Below are 17,020 nucleotides of genomic sequence, written 5' to 3'. Positions count from 1 at the left end.
AGAACATAGAACTCCTTAAAAACTTGGAGGTGTCATCTGTTGAACACTATATGTATATGTGTGTGTATATATATGTATATATGTGCTCTCTTGCATTCTATCAGGTGTTCTTGAGCTTTATATTTCATTCACCCACCAAAGTGATTAAGCCATAGCCAGATTCATCAGGTACCACTGTGAATATTAATCAAGCAATACTGGTCAGTTCAGCAAAGCCTGGAGACACAATTCATAATTCCTAGAAAGCCACCTTGAAAGGATTCCATAATTTTGGATAACTTCTTCAGAAGTGATCAGAAATGCACTATGGTGGGCAGACCATGCTCTACAATCCATCTCTATCTACTCTCTGAAGCCATCATTGCACATAAGTGATTTACCATCATATGCAGGGGCGTAGATCCTGGGGGGGGATGATGGGTATACATCCCCATCATTTTAGGTGGAGGGTATGGTGCATACAATCATCCCCCCCTACAGTTTGGTCTGTTGAATTGTTTTATTGCATCACAGGCCTACAAATTGTGTGTTTGTTCTTGTGATTCTTGTGTTCTTACCAATCAAATTACATAATTAAGTCTAGATGCAGGCATTTTCAGTAGCTGAAATGTACATCTTTAATATAGGCAAGCTTCTAAGCTTTTCAATCTAAGTGATAGTTCGTAAGTATCAGTCAGTATGCCTAAGTATACATGCAAGTATCGTGGCAACAAGATTACTCTGTGACTGCATGTTTACAGCTTTCAAGTTAACGTAATCAGAGATTACCAATTTGCAAATTGAACAGTCAACAGAAGTGGTTGCAAAAATCATCCCCCATCGGGTGTAAAAAATCTATGCCCCTGAACATATGGAACACATAACATACCCTGAATAAGCCAGGCCCTCTCATTATGAGCCTTATTGATGTTTTTAACCAACCCCAATTTGAATGACACCTGGCAGAGATGCAAATACTATGGCATGCATTATACAAGCAGAAGTTAAGAATTAAATCTGCTAAAAAATAGTTGTCAGGTTTTGCATGTCAAATTCTTTATGGTAGGTGTCTGTGATTTGTTACTAATACATTTTAACTATAAATAAATAGCAACATCCACAACAAATGGTCCACTTATTTTAAAAATCATGTATATTTAAAACAAATCAAATCTGCATACAAATGTTTGTTACATTTGTTTACCAGTTGTATCCATAGCTTTGAATAATTTTCTACACAGACTGGTTCAGTTACATTAAAACACAATGGCAAAATGAATTATTCTTCTCTACTCGGTTATTAGAAATACAGTCTCTGATAATTCCACTTTAAAATCACCACTGTACACTCTTTGTCACTAAACTCACTATTATGCAGTCTAAAACTAGAACTAAATAATGATTTCTTGATGCATATGCATATCACAACAGAAGTTTAGAACATTTCAGGTAATACTAGACATTCTTATGCAATTATATAGAATTACACCAACAACTGAATTACATATAATTTATAATCAGTTACGTAAGCAACTATACCATAAAATATTACTTCTAAACAAATACCTAAATATGACATCTGTGCTACACAAACAACTCTGAAAATAACTATTTCCCCAGTGACTGATACAGACATATATAATTATGCTATTGTAAACAGTTTACAGTAGCAAATAGTGGATTGAAAATGTTTGAACAATTCACTTATTTCAGAATATAAAATTCTTAATTAAGTTTTGAGGATGATGTCATTTTGTTCCAGGAGAAATTCAGCTCTAGCTATCCAGGATTCAGTATTCAATATGAAGGAAATTTCCTCTAAAAAGAGCTTCCAGAGTTACCCAAACAGGAAGTTAAAAAATAATACAAACCCAATTATTCCTTTTTTCTTTGATTCCAATTATTAGAGATTTTTGTCAAACTGAGTAAAGTTGAATTAAACACCTCGGTATGTGTGCATTCCATTTGAACATTTCATTTTTGCTCAACAAATACTTTGTGGTCGAAAGATCTTGTAGCTCCTTTCTAATGAATGTTTGAAGTTTACATTTTGTTTTTTGTAAAGAACTAATGGCACTGACAATGTCAATTTCTTCTTTCTAAATCCTTTTGATAATCCTGCGACAGGAATTAACACATCAGTGAAATGTGAGATGTGTAAAAACATATGACAGGTTTTCCACTTTGTTAAGTACTCAGCAATTTTATTATTACCTCCATGAGTAGTCAGATTTTCTAAATACACTATGTAAATGCCATATTTATCCAGCACTAATCTCAAGGCTGCTAGTTTGAATGAAATCCATCATGTAACACATATTCTTTCAGTTTTACTAATCCTTCCATGAAGTCAATCAAACTCTTCAAAAGTTTGCAAATTGGCTTTAGTTCATGCAATTTTTAGGGGATTTATGGTAGATATAGTAGTCTCATGAGCATGTCATCCATTTGTCTTAAAAGCACCTTTTATGGCCAGCTCTAAATGTATGTGCCACACACCAGAGAAAATTTAACTGTGGTGATTTTTCTTCAAGTAAAAATACCAATTTTTTCTCCACTATTCATGAAGGTTCCATTGGTATCAAGTCTAATAATTTTTGAAAAAAGCTAATTTTTTGTCATGTTTAGAAAATCAAAGCTTGGTTTAATAGCTGATTTAATTCCTACTGCATCTGCTTTCTACATTATTTTAAACAAAGAAATAAGAGTTTGATTTAAAACTGCTCTTCAGAATGTTGCAGGTCAAAATACACAAAAAGACAACCTGTTTCTCTTTTACACTGCAGTCTGTTTATCTATCTACCAACACACTGCAAAACTTTGCTCATTGTAGATTAAATCTTTTCCAAGTTGATCTGCAGGATACTGCCATGAAAATCAACAAACTTGCCACACTTTTACAAGTAAGTGTATATATCATTAATGTCAACATCATGATATATCTCTAACATAATTAAGTCTTCACACACAATGAAGGGCATCTCATGTTTTGCAACAAAATATCCAACATGAAAGTTTTTTTTTTCAAATGTTCTTGCATTCTGTAAAATAAGCAAACTTCTTAACAACAGTTGGTTGTTTTGGATCAGGTATTAATTTTTCTGGTAAATGTTCTCTTGATCTAATCTCATCATTAGCATAGAACTGAAAAGCTTGAAGGTGGCACTTTGTATTGGAATGGTCTTTTGATTTGGATAATTTGAAATTCTCAGTGCCACTAATCTAGGCATTTGAAAGGTCTTTTAAAATACAGATTTGTTTTTCATACCTTTGACATAGCTTGCAACTTACTCAGCCTTTCCACATGTTTTTCCTTGTGAGTTTCATAACCTAACCAAATGGCACCACTTTTTTTTACAAGATCTTCATTAATCCATTTTTGAACTGTCACTGTCTTTAGTACACATTTTTTCTTTGCAACAGAATCCTGAGCTGACATTTTTTAGTGTTTATATACACTATCAAATTGTTAGCACATTTTAAATTTGTATTCCGAGTCAAGAAACTGGCAATGCAGGAAGATATTATGAATGACAGTGTAAAGACTTCAATAGGTTTTTCTCACAAGCTTTATTAAGACCAGCTAGCTTGAGTACATGTTCATCAATCATTTGAGAACTTTATCAGTGTTGCTTGGAAACTATTCACTGCTGATTATACTGTACCTGTTTGATTTTGTTTTCAAATTTATGTAGTCAAATTCACTAGCTGAATGTTTAGAAACAACATTGTAACTTTAAATATTGGCCACAGACACCATGCTGGATGGAATGTCCAGGATAGACACAAGTTTTCCAGGCAAATGCTGCTTTTGTTCCAGACATTGACTGTGACCAGCCACTTATTTTTAGGCTTATAGAAACTAGCAACGTGTTTTAAAATAATATATGAAGAGCATATGTTACACTATTGGTTATCAGTTGTATCTATCACTTTAAATAATTTTGCCCTTTTCTTCAAAGTCCACACAGGTGAATTCAGTTAATTTACAACAAGACAAAATATTCTCCTCAACTCTGTTATTGCAATATAAGAAATGTACTTAATTTACCACAGTCATATCCAGAATTTCAAATAATTTTATGTCTAAAGTTCACACAGGTTGGTTCAGTTACTTTAGAACTCAATTAACAAAATGAATTATTTTTCTCTATCTCTGCTGTTACAATACAAATGCTGCAAAGCATTCACTTTAGAAATCACCTTTTAGGGCTAAACTGACAATCATGCAACCTACTTTCATTAAGTATGTGGTAGAGATCAGTGCAGGTTAACTTAAATAAGACCACATATGGTAATGTTGGACATAAAGCAAGGAACACTATAATGAACTAACTGCAATTTTCCATTAGAACATATTGAGAAGCAGCAGTATGTATTTCCTGTTTTGTTACTCTAGATAATTTCTTGTGCAATTAATTATTTACATTTATTTTATGTTATTAGTGTACATAAATATAAATGGCAACATTGTTTGTTTTGGATTTTTGCAAAAAGCTACACAAGGGCTATCTTCACTGGCCATTAATAATGCAGTAGTGAAAGACTACAGGAAATGTAGCCAGCTATCACTACCTGTTGCCAACCTACTGTTTTACCCATGACTGATAGTCATCCCTCACAGCTGAGAGGACGAACATGTCTGGTGGGATGGGAGTTCAAACTTACAATGCACATATTGCAAGCTGAATATCTTACTCATCTGGCCATGGACAACATAATATGGTGGATAGTTAAAATTTTTAACACTGGCATAAAATTACTCAGTGGTTGTTTCTTATAATATGTGTTTCCATGTGCCATACACATACATGCACATTTATGTATGAAGAATGTTCATCAAATTACTTTTGTTCAAATATACACGTTGATGAGGGTATCCAATCCTGAGAAAATAAGTGTACAAATTACAAAGAGAAAATTCTTTTGAAATCATATAAAAGTTTATTTTGTTTTATTTTCAGTGTGAGTTGAAATAATCCTTTCCTTTTGTAAAGCTGTTTTATATATATATAGTGAAATTAAACACATACATTGAAATGAAGTTAAATAAGTAAACAAAATCATGAGGAAGGACTGCATTAGAAACAACAAACTCCAACCTCTGATTAATTATATTATAACAATAATTTTTAAGCCAAAATAAAACACATTAAAATTTTAAAAAACATGCTGCATTTTTTAAAAAAGATTCTAGGGTACAAGTTACAATGTGGGATTATAAAATGTATCCCAGGTTTTGGTGACTGCAGAAGTAGGATTCACATTGCTTTTAGATAATAAGTCTACGTTTATAGTGTGGGAATTCACTGTTTGGTATACAATGTGTGTTTCAGTTATCAATATTCTAAATAAGAACAAGAACTCTTTTAATCTGTTGACAGGTTGATCAATTTGATCTCATTACTTCTGCTTTTCAAATTGTGTTTGCAAATCAATCATTCATACTAACACCAATGCAAAATCTGGTTTATCTATTTAACAAAATGTAAAGGCACTAAAACTTTGTGAAGAAAGAAAATTAAAAATTACTTTTTTCGTAAAAAGATTTCATTCTAAAGATTTCACTGAAACTACGTTAATTAATGCAAGACATATGTTTTCATAAATGGAAATGTCTTACCACAAGAGCTTTTAAGCCTTTCTATTTCAGTTTCAGTTTCTCTTAGCTCTGTATGCAACTTCTTTACTCTGTAAGATATACAAGTTCCTTATATTTCTCAGTTTTGTTGCTTCCTTAACACTTTTAACCAAATCTCATTACTGTAAAAACACACTCTGTACATCATTCAAATAAAGCTGAATATATGAAATAATTATTTCTTTCGACACATAATTTTTACAACAATGCTAATTTATCCATTTAATCATTTAGTATACTGGCTTTGATTTTCTAATGACCAATGACCCCATCCAACAATACCGAAGTTTTTCTTGCCTTATTAATTACAATAAAGACAACCTCACTTAAATCATGTTAGTGCTTCATAATGTCTTAACTATCTTATTCGTGTTGTAGTATAATAAAAATTTGAGAAATGTACATTAAGTTGAAGCTATTCATCAGGCAAAGACATCATTACAAAATGGATACACTTTTGAATAAATGAATATGTAGTAAAATTGAAATTGTAAGTCGATAACATATAAATAAGTTTATAGATTTTATCACATTTTATAAGCTGGATTCTTTACAGTAGGTGTCTGTGTCTTGTTGATGATAGATTTGAACCAAAATGGACAGCACATAATTCACATGTTCTGAAATGACACACACAAAACAAGTGAAATATATGTACAAAAAATTCTTTACAATATTGGTTATTGCAGTTGTATTTTTTACATCAAAAGTCCATACAGTGTGGTTCTGTTACTATAGAACCCATTTGACAAATTAAATTATTCTTCTCTACTTTGTTTATTACAATACAATCTGTAATTAGAACACTTTAAAAGTTGCCACTATACATTCTCCATGGCTAAACAGTCTACATCTACTTTCCTCATTGATGCTTTCTTACTTTCACTCTCACTAACTTAACTTCTGTTGGCTCCTACAGTTGTACCCAAAGCTTTAAATAATTGTCTTTTTTTTTGTCAAAGTTGATATAGCTATGTTCAATTACTTTAGAGCACCCTTTGACAAGACATGTTATTCTTTTTTATTTCTGTTATTACAATACAGGATGTGAAATAAATTTTAGAAATTGCCTGTTATGGCTAAACTGACAATTACGCAGTCTAACTTCACCTTTGCTTTCACTAACTCATCTAACTTATTTTCTTGCTTGCATTCTGTATCTGCATGTATTTATAACAAGTAGCAGGAAATATTCTAATAGTAAGAAATATTAAAAATAATGAGAAAAGCTTAGAAACTTTGAGCAAGATAATTTCAACAATAAAACAAAAGCCTAGTATGACAACTGAACCACATACACAATGAATGACTCCTAAAAAGCTATGTAATGAAAATTGTCATAACTATTGTTTTTAAAATAGACTCTTGTTATGCAAACTAAATAATAATTAGATATTAAATACCATATAAAGTAAATTGATCAGTCTTGTATATCCAACAATAAGTACCTCTTCAAGAAAATCATCTACACTATTTTTTGTACTACATACAAATACTGTTCTTAGTTTATATGAGCCTTTTCCTATGATTTAAACCAACATTTCCAATACCCAGTTTGGTCTCTCTTTGCACAGAGCATTTGATAAGGTTTCACCTTTACAGAATCCCTTGCCTTTATCCTGATTTTGTGTTGCTTGAGAAACATCTTGCTTGATATATCTGTATACCATCACAGTAGATCTTGTACATCTTTCTTCTGCTTGCCAGCAAGTTCTTCACTGATGTTGATGTCTTTGTATATCTCATCTCCACACAATGGTCTTAGCCCAAGTAGGGCTTTATCTTCCATAACAAAGTTATTGTTTTCAGGTTCTGCTTCTATATCAGCCACACCTGCTGTATCCACCTGTGTCATTATAGTTGCACCTGTTAGGTCTTCCACCCTTTTGAAGCATCTCTTCAACAGCTTGGTGTGATAGATGTTGTTCTTCCTGACTATTTTCATCTCAGAGACTATCCTGATGACTAATTCCTGTACCTTAAAAGGTCCTTTCCACTGCAGGGTTGGTTTGTTGTTGCCTGTGGGTAGTAGGAATAAAACCATATGTCCAATCTTGAAATGTTGATCCTTGGCCTTCTTGTCAGAAGATTACTTTTAACTACCTTTTATGCATTTATCTTTCCCAATAGAATTGCTTTGATAGATATGGTACAGTACTTCTTTCAGGTTCTCTATTCTGTAGGTCTTCCTTTCTTTAGCGCTTCACTTTCCTTCAGGCACTGTGACACAGTTTATGCAGTGAAGAGTCTTTCTTCTGTGGTTCTTTTAGTTCCCTGAGACCTACATTTGGGATGCCACTTTTCAAGACATGAAGAGGCTTGATGTCTTGCTTGATCTTTTTCCTCTTGAGCTTTTGTAGTGACTTCAAACGCCTCACCAGTATTCTTTCTGTCTAGACTTCTACTACCTGGTATGTTACCAATCACATGTGGCTTCAAGGTCTCCTACATAGTATGGAGTATCCACCTTTTATTTTGCTATGGGAAAGTTTCTAACTGTTCCATCAATTAGTACACACAGACATACCATTCTCATAACCTCATCATCAAATACTAAACTGGCTTTTACTATCACACTACTACACTGTGTCTTGTAGGACTTTTACTTTCTTGTCTCTGGCATAGCCTTTCACCTACTGACATGCTGTGATTTGTTGTTACCTCTTGATATTTATCATATGCTACAATCACTACTGGAACTATTTATCCATTTGCTAACTTGAGCTGACTATCAGCCATACACTGTTTAATCATGAAGATAGCACTTCCTTCTTGTGGTGAATTCTTCTGCTAACAACATCCATGGTGATAGTGTGACTTTTTTATTGTTTCTTGTCAGCTCTATTTTTGTAGGCAGTTCCAGCTGCTTTATATACATTGAAACTTCAGCTGTTATTTGTTGGTAAGACTTAAACTTTCTTGCAACATGCTCCATTTTATAACACGTGTAGCATCGTTTAGCTTCCTGTTGAAATTTTTGCTGTATTTATAACATATAACTGAAGAATCTAGAAATACCTAGACCTCTAGTAGCAACAATATTAAACATAAAATTAAAACTTAAAAGCTTTGAATGAGATAAAGTCAATAATATTACAGAACCCTAGTATAACAATTAAACTACATACAATGAATGACTCGCACAAAGTTACATAACGAAACTTCTCATAACTATCACTTTTAAAATAATTAAATATTAAAACACTTGTTATGAAAACTAAATAATCATTAAATATTAAATCCCTAAATAAACTAACTAATAACTGTTAAATTGAATAGTCTTGTATCTCCAACAGATTTCAAATAAATATGGCCATATATAATTTACTGAATAGTCTATTTTTTAATATTATTTTGTGTTTGTCAATTTAAGAATTACACCCATTTTGCCCATGGTGAGTGTATTGTATTTGAATATACAAGGCACTTCTATATTTTTATAATACTACAATATTTATTTTGAATTTATCAACAGCTTGAATTAATCTCCTACTATTTAGTGGGCCTATCTGATATAGCCCTAGTGTCAAGTTGGTTTGACCTGGATATACCACAAGTGTCCATCTAGCACTGACATGAATTTTTACTAAGTAAAACAGCTATATTGTTAAACAGAGGTTCTTGGATATCATTTATGTTTCCATTTAAAGCAAAAATTACAGACACATGTGGAATTAAAGTAATGATGACACTTATGCTGATGAATGCTGTCATTATGAAATCCTTTACAAGCTTATAGAAATGCTCAGTTTATATAAATTATTCACACTCATATTGTGACTTAATTTTGATTATTATCTAATGTAAACAGCAGGTGTTTGTTTTGTTTCATAAAAATTAATGCAAATAGATGTAAGCTTGCAGAAAATAAATAACACTCATATAATAACACACTTCAATTATGTTAAATCTGGAGCCTTATGTTCTGAAAGTAAAAAATGCTGTAAACTATAAAATAACCAAAAACGTATTATAATATAAATTTATACTCATATATACTCACAGCATAATATTAAAGCACCAATTACCATACATATGTCAGTAGTGTGTTTTTGTTATATGGCAGCTATACCTTGCCTTTTCTTGATTGAGTTGACCAGTGAGTTCTTTACAGTAGCTTGACAAACGTTCCACTTCTTTTTCATTTTCACTTGTCATCTTTTGTAGCTCCTTTTGTACAGACTCAACTACAGAGTTGGTTTTATCAATTATACATTCTTTTTGCTTCAGCAAAATGTTAGCTGTGTTTTTTTCATCCTGGTAAGTGTACATTAATATTATAAAAAGTCAGTTAGCATGGTGTAAAACTATGAATATTAATTATCTAAATATACTTTAAGTATTAATTTCTTGTTTTAAAGATTTTTTCTTACTGTCATAAATCTTGTAAGTGTCATATACCATTTTATTCTTTTGACAAAATGTTTTCTATATGTGCAAGTACATTTCACTGGTGTCTGGCAATGATACCAGGGGGTGGGGTTGCCAGTAGTCACTATAACAATAATTCAGTGCTGCCACTTCTATTTTTAATTACTACATCAATCTTGAAACTAGCATTGGATTTGCAGCACATACCTTCAAGAATTGCTCTGACCTCTATTAAAATTATTCAGTTTAGCAATGGTTGTTGGGCTACAGTGATAGACCTGCATCATAAAAACATCTCTCAATTAATAGTCACCAGTTTTGAGGCCAGTGAACTGTAAAGTCTTAAACTGACAGTGGGTTTGGCTGGGGTGAGAAACATAGCTGTTGTGTACGTCACTAAGCTCTGAGGTGTCATTTATTTCTCAAAGAATAACAATTCCAGAATAAGGTCAATAGTGTTTATGTGAAGTAATAAAATTATGTTTCACAAGTTACTAAAAGCTGAATATTGCAAATACTTTTGAATTTACAAACCAATTACTAAGTGTGATACGCATTACTGGTTGGAACACAACAGCTAAAATTCACTAAAAATGTGAATGAAAAGCATTTGGTTATTATTAATTTTAAGCCAAGCCATTTGTGAAACTTAATAATATATCCTGACTCAGCTAACATACCACATAAAATTCCAGGTTTTAGTTACTTTTCACACATGAACTTTATCATAACTATTTGAAAATGTAATTTGTCTTTATTTAATTTTACATACAAAAGGAGAACATAAACACTTACCTCCAAGCTCTTCACTTGACCTTTTAGGGTTTCTATGTTTTCTTCTAAGTTACTTATTTTAATCTCTCTAGTTTCCAATATTTTGTTGCATTCATCTGAAAACAAATATTTGTGACATTGGAATATAAGCAAGCACTTTTCTCTTTGATTAAAAAACAAACAAAATTTAAATATTCAGCCTGATACGTAATTGCAATTCATTTGAAATGTAAATGGTGAATTGCATGATAAGGTGTTACCTAAAATTGAACACGTTTGGCAAAATTACAACATAGGTCTTTCAGAAATGAAAATTGTCTATTCTGAAATTATAGAAAGTTGCAATATATGAAATATGAGTGCTTAAAAAGAGAAATACCTGTAATGTTGAATCATATCTTAAAATAAGGGGTTAAAGCATGATTCCAGCAGAGAACAAACAGGCTAATTAATAGATAGCTACCAGAAGTAGTGAAAAAAAGTAAACAATTTTTTGGAAGAAGTAACCAAGAAAAACAGTGCATGCTTCATTAGATTTGTATTTTGAACTTACAAGCTTCCTGAAAGCACATAGTTAAATGGACTATCATCTCTTATGCTGTAAGATATTTGATTAGCACTTTGCACAAGACAAATGCATTTATTACATCATACTGGACAAAGCATATGTGTATTTAAGTGTCTTTGGAAGTCTAACAATTTATGCATTCTGTGAGTGATATAACATTTACAAAAATGGTGGAGAATATGTTGGGAAAATTTTTGCAATGAATTTTATGGTTTGCAGTTGCAAGGTTCAGTTATATAAATAGTATATTAAACATTCAAACAGTCAAGAAAAAATCCAAGGTGATCTCTACATTCTTTAAGGATAAAGTACTAATACAACAATAACAAGTGTGTATATCTTTGTCACTAAGTGAGATACTATCAAGACAAAGCATCAGCCACACATCCAAGTTAGTACCCAGTCATAAGATGTGCATAGATTAAAGAATTCATACTACAACCATCTGCTGAAATCCAAGAATTAGTACTTTTGCTTTATTCAAATGGATTTTCAGAAAACATTTTCTCATATAGTTGGATTCTGTATATGATAAGTAAGCTTTTCTATACATTACACAAAAGCTTCCTGTTATGAAAATTGTTCTGAAGAGCAATATCATATAACTAGCATCACACAAAGAATGTCACTGATTACACTGGCCTGCAAATTTAAACTTCATAAAATTATTTTTGGTTTTAATAACAGGTTTCTCAAAGTTCAGCTATGCACATTTTAAAAACATATTGTTTTTTCTATCATGTGAGGATTTTTTACAAATCTGGAAGAAAAAAAACTCTTACTTAGGTCAAATTATTATTTCATATACCACAATGAACACTTTTTATTATGTTTTTGTTATCGAAAATAAAAATAAAATGAATCCAACAAAAATATCTTCTTTAAGTTTCACTTCTGAAAGAGCTGTGAATTGTCTATGTAGATATTTAAAATGGCCCAGTTTTATTTGAAGTGGAGGTAATAGGATTATTTTTGTGTCAACCAAACTTTCACATTTAATGTTTTACGATCTTGATATCAGGCTGACTCTAAATGGCCATTGCCTCTTTATACAATGCTGACTTTGTGCTCTACTGTCCCATTCACTCTAAAAACATGGAAATTTTGTTGAAGCAGACTGTTGACCCAACAACATACACAGGACTTTTAAGTCTGCAGAAAGTAGCCAACCATGCTATTTGTATTTGAACTTATTAAGAGGTTAGGAGGGTTTTTTGTATGTTTAATTGAAGTGAACTGAATAAGCAATAGAAATAGATGCATATAACATTTCCACTGCAAAGGACAACACCTTTCATACTTCTTTTGGAGGAATCAATGAAAAATTACCATTCATTTCACTCTTAGGCTGCAGCTCCTCACATAAATATTAATTCAGCAATATTATTGAAATAAACCAGTGAACCTTATTCTCATAATTTCTGTATCAGAAAAATGTCCTTGGAGAAGGTCGGTTCTTAGCCTGAAGTCTGGTCAACCACATCTTTTCACACAGGGTGAACATAATAATTTAATGAGAGATTTGGGACTTCCAAAGAATTCTTCAGAGATTTTTAGGTCTCTCTTATCATTTCTATTTACATCAGATTCAGTAACTGTGTCAAGAGTTTCCAGTGGAGTGGGTACAAATATATCATGAGCAACAGATCTCATAGCAGAATGAAGATTTTAATAAAAAATGTCCTTTTTATATTGAGTGTTGTAGCATTGTATGTTATCTCAGCAAAAACAGCAGTCAACTTCATGGTTTCTGGGCTCACACCAGACTACTGGAATTTTTCTTGTCTTTATTCCATTGTCTCAATTTTCAATACAAATGGTACACACTTTGTGCAGCGTCCATTTTATTTCAAAATACACGTAATATGCTTTGTTATGATTTCTGTAATGTTTTGTCTTTGTTTCTTTGCAACAAATTTATCACAATTACAAGAGAATATGTTTGGATCATTTATACAACTTCTTGTTGCCATAGCCCTGAATAAATAATACTGAAAGAAAAAATTCCAAAGTGCATACACAAACAAATACTATCCAAAAATGACATGTCATGTGACATGTTAACCATTTATATACTACCGGTGTGTTTCTCATGTTCTAGAACGATTGATAAACCTCTCATGTTGCAATTTGTCTTAAAAAATCTATAACCAGTGGTCATCAACATTTTAAGCATAAAAAAATGTGATCTGAATATGTTTCATGAAAAATCTGTACAGGATGGAGAAAAATGGATCTCATTTTGAAATTCTACTTACAGAAATTACTGTAGAGCATGTAAAAATTTCAAGATAATAAAACCATTATAGGCCTGCGTTATTGAAGGACTGAAGGCCTTGTTCTATTTATGCACCTTTGTCATAGATCGTAAACACCTCCCTGAATAAATATTTAACTACCTTTTTCATGAGCAGTTTTCTGCAGTTCTTCTGACAAACATTTGAGTTGTTCCTGGACATCACTGATAGTGCAATTTTTGGCTTTCAGGCAGTCCTCACGTGAGTTTAGCTGAACAAAATAACAATACAGTAATCATAATAACATTATGAACTTAGATTAGTGTATATGAACTATTCTATTTTATCCACAGCAAAGAAATTAAAACTTAGAAACTGAATATAAAAGATCTAAGAAAAGGGATGCTATTTATAATTTTCACATAGTCATGTAACAAGGAATTGCAGGCAATTAATTCACTTCAAGCATTTGATATCAGTTTAATTCTTTTATGATCTTGCGTGGAAATTGAAGCTGATAAACGTTAAATTCTTTTACATATTTATTGATATCTAACTAGTGTAGCAATAATATCTTGCATATGTGTATTATAACTGAATGAGTAAAAATTTATTATTTTTATGTTTTTCTGGAAAATGAAGTCAATTGGAGGTGGGGTAAAAATAAATAATATTCACAGTTTCAGTTTGAATAAAATACTATTGTCACCAAAAGCTACAGTCATGTGAAAAAGTTAGGATACCATATGAAAGCTTGTGTATTTGTGTAACATTTTTAGATACATAGATATTTAATCTCAATTTTAACAATACTGAGAGATCATAGGAATAAAACTAAACAATTAAAACTGAAGAAAAGACTTTTCAAAATCTTCTGTAAATGTAATTCTACAAAAATGTATATTCTAACTGAGGAAAAAGTTAGTACCCCCCACATTTATTCCCACTTAAAATGGCTCAACTAATACACAGGTGTATTACCCCTTAATAGCTAGTGTTACCCCCTTTGGCTGAAATAACTGCAGTGAGACACTTCTTTTAGCCATCTACCAGTCTCTGACATCGGTCTGAAGAAAGTTTGCCACACACCTCAATGCAGAATTCTTTCAGCTGTAAGATGTTTGAGGGGTTTCTTGCATGTACAGCCCATTTCAAGTCACCCCACAACATCTCATTGAGATTAAGATCTGGGCTTTGACTTGGCTATTCTAGGACTCTCCATTTCTTAGTTTTCAGCCAGTCCTTGGTGAATTTACTGGTATGTTTTGGGTCATTGTCATGTTGCAGGGTGCAGTTCTGCTTCAGCTTTAACTTTCATACAGATGGTCTCAGATGATCCTCAAGCACCCTCTGGTACACAGTAGAATTCATGGTGGATTCTATGATTGTGAGCTGTCCAGGTCCTGCTGCAGCAAAGCAGCCCCAAACCATGACACTTCCACCTCCGTGCTTCACAGTTGGTATGAGGTTCATTTCCAGGAATGCTGTATTTGGTTCATGCCAAACATGTCCTCTGACCTGGTGTCCAAATAATTTAATTTTGGACTTATCTGTCCAAAGAACATTATTCCAGAAGTCCTGGTCTTTGTCTACATTCTCTCTGGCAAACTTTAGTCTGGCCTTGATTTTCTCTTAGAGAGCAAAGGTTTCCTCCTTGCACACCTCCCATGCAAGTTAAACTTGTGCAGTCTCTTTCTGATTGTAGAGGCATGCACTTTCACATCAACAGTAACCAGAGCCTGCTGCAGGTCCCGTGATGACATGTTAGGGTGCTTGGAAACCTCTTTTAGCATCTTGTGATCTGGTCTCGGGGTGAACTTGTTTGGATGACCAGACCTGGGCATGTTGGCAGTTGTTTTGAAAGCCCTCCACTTGTTGACTATTTTCTGGACAGTGGAATGGCTGATTTCAAAATCTTTTGGGATTTTTTTAAATCCCTTACCAGACTCATAAGCTGCTACAATTTTCTTTCTGAAGGCCTCAGACAGCTCTTTTGCTCTTGTCATGGTGCTCACTCTCACTTCAACAGTCAGGAGCACACCAAACTAAATGTCTGAGGTTTAAATAGGGCAAGCCTCATTAAAAATGCTGAGTAACAATCTTCTAATCATGTGCACCTGGTGTGATACACCTGTGTGTGAGTTGAGCCATTTTAAGTGGGAATAAATGTGGGGGTGTCCTAACTTTTCCTCAGTTAGAATATGCATTTTTGTAGAATTACATTTACAGAAGATCTAGAAAAGTCTTTTCTTCAGTTTTAATTATTTAGTTATATTCCTATAATCTCTCAGTATTATTATAATTGAGGTTAAATATCTACATATCCAAAAATGTTACACAAATACACAGGCTTTCATATGGTACCCTAACTTTTTCACATGACTGTATACTTCAAATTAAAGATTTATCCAAGGTTTAAACAGCCTTCTGGATCAAAATAATCAATTTTATAATCAATTCAGTGTTCTGATAGGTACCAGAACAACTAATATCAAATAAAACATTTTTATTTTCAGAATTTACACTTATTTTTGACAATAACACAGGTTTGCAAATTTAAACTTCATAAAAATTATTTTGGTTTTAATAACAGATGTTCCTCAGTTCAGCTACACAGATTTTGAAAATAATATCCATTTTTTTCTATCGCCATAAGTTTTTTTTATAAATTGGGAAATAAAAAAAACTCTTAATTAGATAAAATATTTTTTTTCATTTACCACAAGGAACATTTTTATTATTATGTTTGGGTTCTAGTATGATCGATAAGACTTGCATGTCACAATTTATCTTGAGAAATCTATAACCATTTTAGGCATAACAAAATGTGACCTAATTTCAATGAAAATAATTTGCTTGTATAATATTACATATGAAATGTTGTGACAAATCTACATGTGATTGGTAATCTTTTGTTCTGAAGAAGAAAAATATGCAAAGATGAGAATATATTCTATCTCTTACATTTACTTTATTTTATGCTGAAGAATGTTTAATAATAGTTTCTGTTTCTGAAAAATAATGAAATCAACTAAAGTATACTTTGTAAATGATAACAAAAAGTAAAAAAAAGATCTCAATGCATGATGTAAATTATTATTTAAAATATTCATACTTCTACAAGAAACATAAACAAAAACAAACCTCTTTTTTATGAGCAACATTAATTTCTGCCAATTCATTCTGTAGTTGAAGTTTTTCAGTTTTATCTCTGAAAACTGAAGAATATTATGCTATTTAACAAATATTAAGTTTAAAGTTTCAAAAATATCCCTATGTAAAAATCCTGATAACACCATACAAATAAATATTTAGATTCACATCTACATTTGTTGAAACATATATTTTCTTACAACCTAACTGAACAATTAACAAAGAAAGTTAACATATTCTTAGGATATATTAGAAATAAACTAATAATCAACTTTTATGTACAAAACAAAGTTTATT

General features: G+C 32.0%; 1 protein-coding gene and 1 long non-coding RNA gene across 2 annotated transcripts in view; both read right to left on the bottom strand.

The window, feature by feature from the left end:
- Window positions 1-9,892, bottom strand: part of LOC143231377 (uncharacterized) — a 32,374-nt gene extending 22,482 nt beyond the window's left edge. The window contains exons 1-2 of the mRNA XM_076465922.1: window positions 9,693-9,892; window positions 5,603-5,670 (exon numbers count right to left, since the gene is read on the bottom strand). Coding sequence (XP_076322037.1) covers window positions 5,603-5,670; window positions 9,693-9,892 — 268 coding nt within the window. The remainder of the gene's footprint in view (window positions 1-5,602; window positions 5,671-9,692) is intronic.
- An 893-nt stretch (window positions 9,893-10,785) lies between these two features.
- Window positions 10,786-16,788, bottom strand: LOC143231566 (uncharacterized). Its single transcript, XR_013016984.1, has 3 exons — window positions 16,715-16,788; window positions 13,733-13,841; window positions 10,786-10,881 (listed from the first exon to the last, which is right to left on the bottom strand). It is a non-coding gene; the product is annotated as an uncharacterized LOC143231566 (long non-coding RNA).
- Window positions 16,789-17,020: the final 232 nt, after the last annotated feature.

This window comes from Tachypleus tridentatus, chromosome 11, assembly GCF_004210375.1.
Source record: "Tachypleus tridentatus isolate NWPU-2018 chromosome 11, ASM421037v1, whole genome shotgun sequence".
In the NCBI taxonomy this organism is placed as follows: domain Eukaryota; kingdom Metazoa; phylum Arthropoda; class Merostomata; order Xiphosura; family Limulidae; genus Tachypleus; species Tachypleus tridentatus.
The sequence above is the reverse complement of the archived record's forward strand: the minus strand, read 5'-3'. Positions and strand labels throughout refer to the sequence as shown.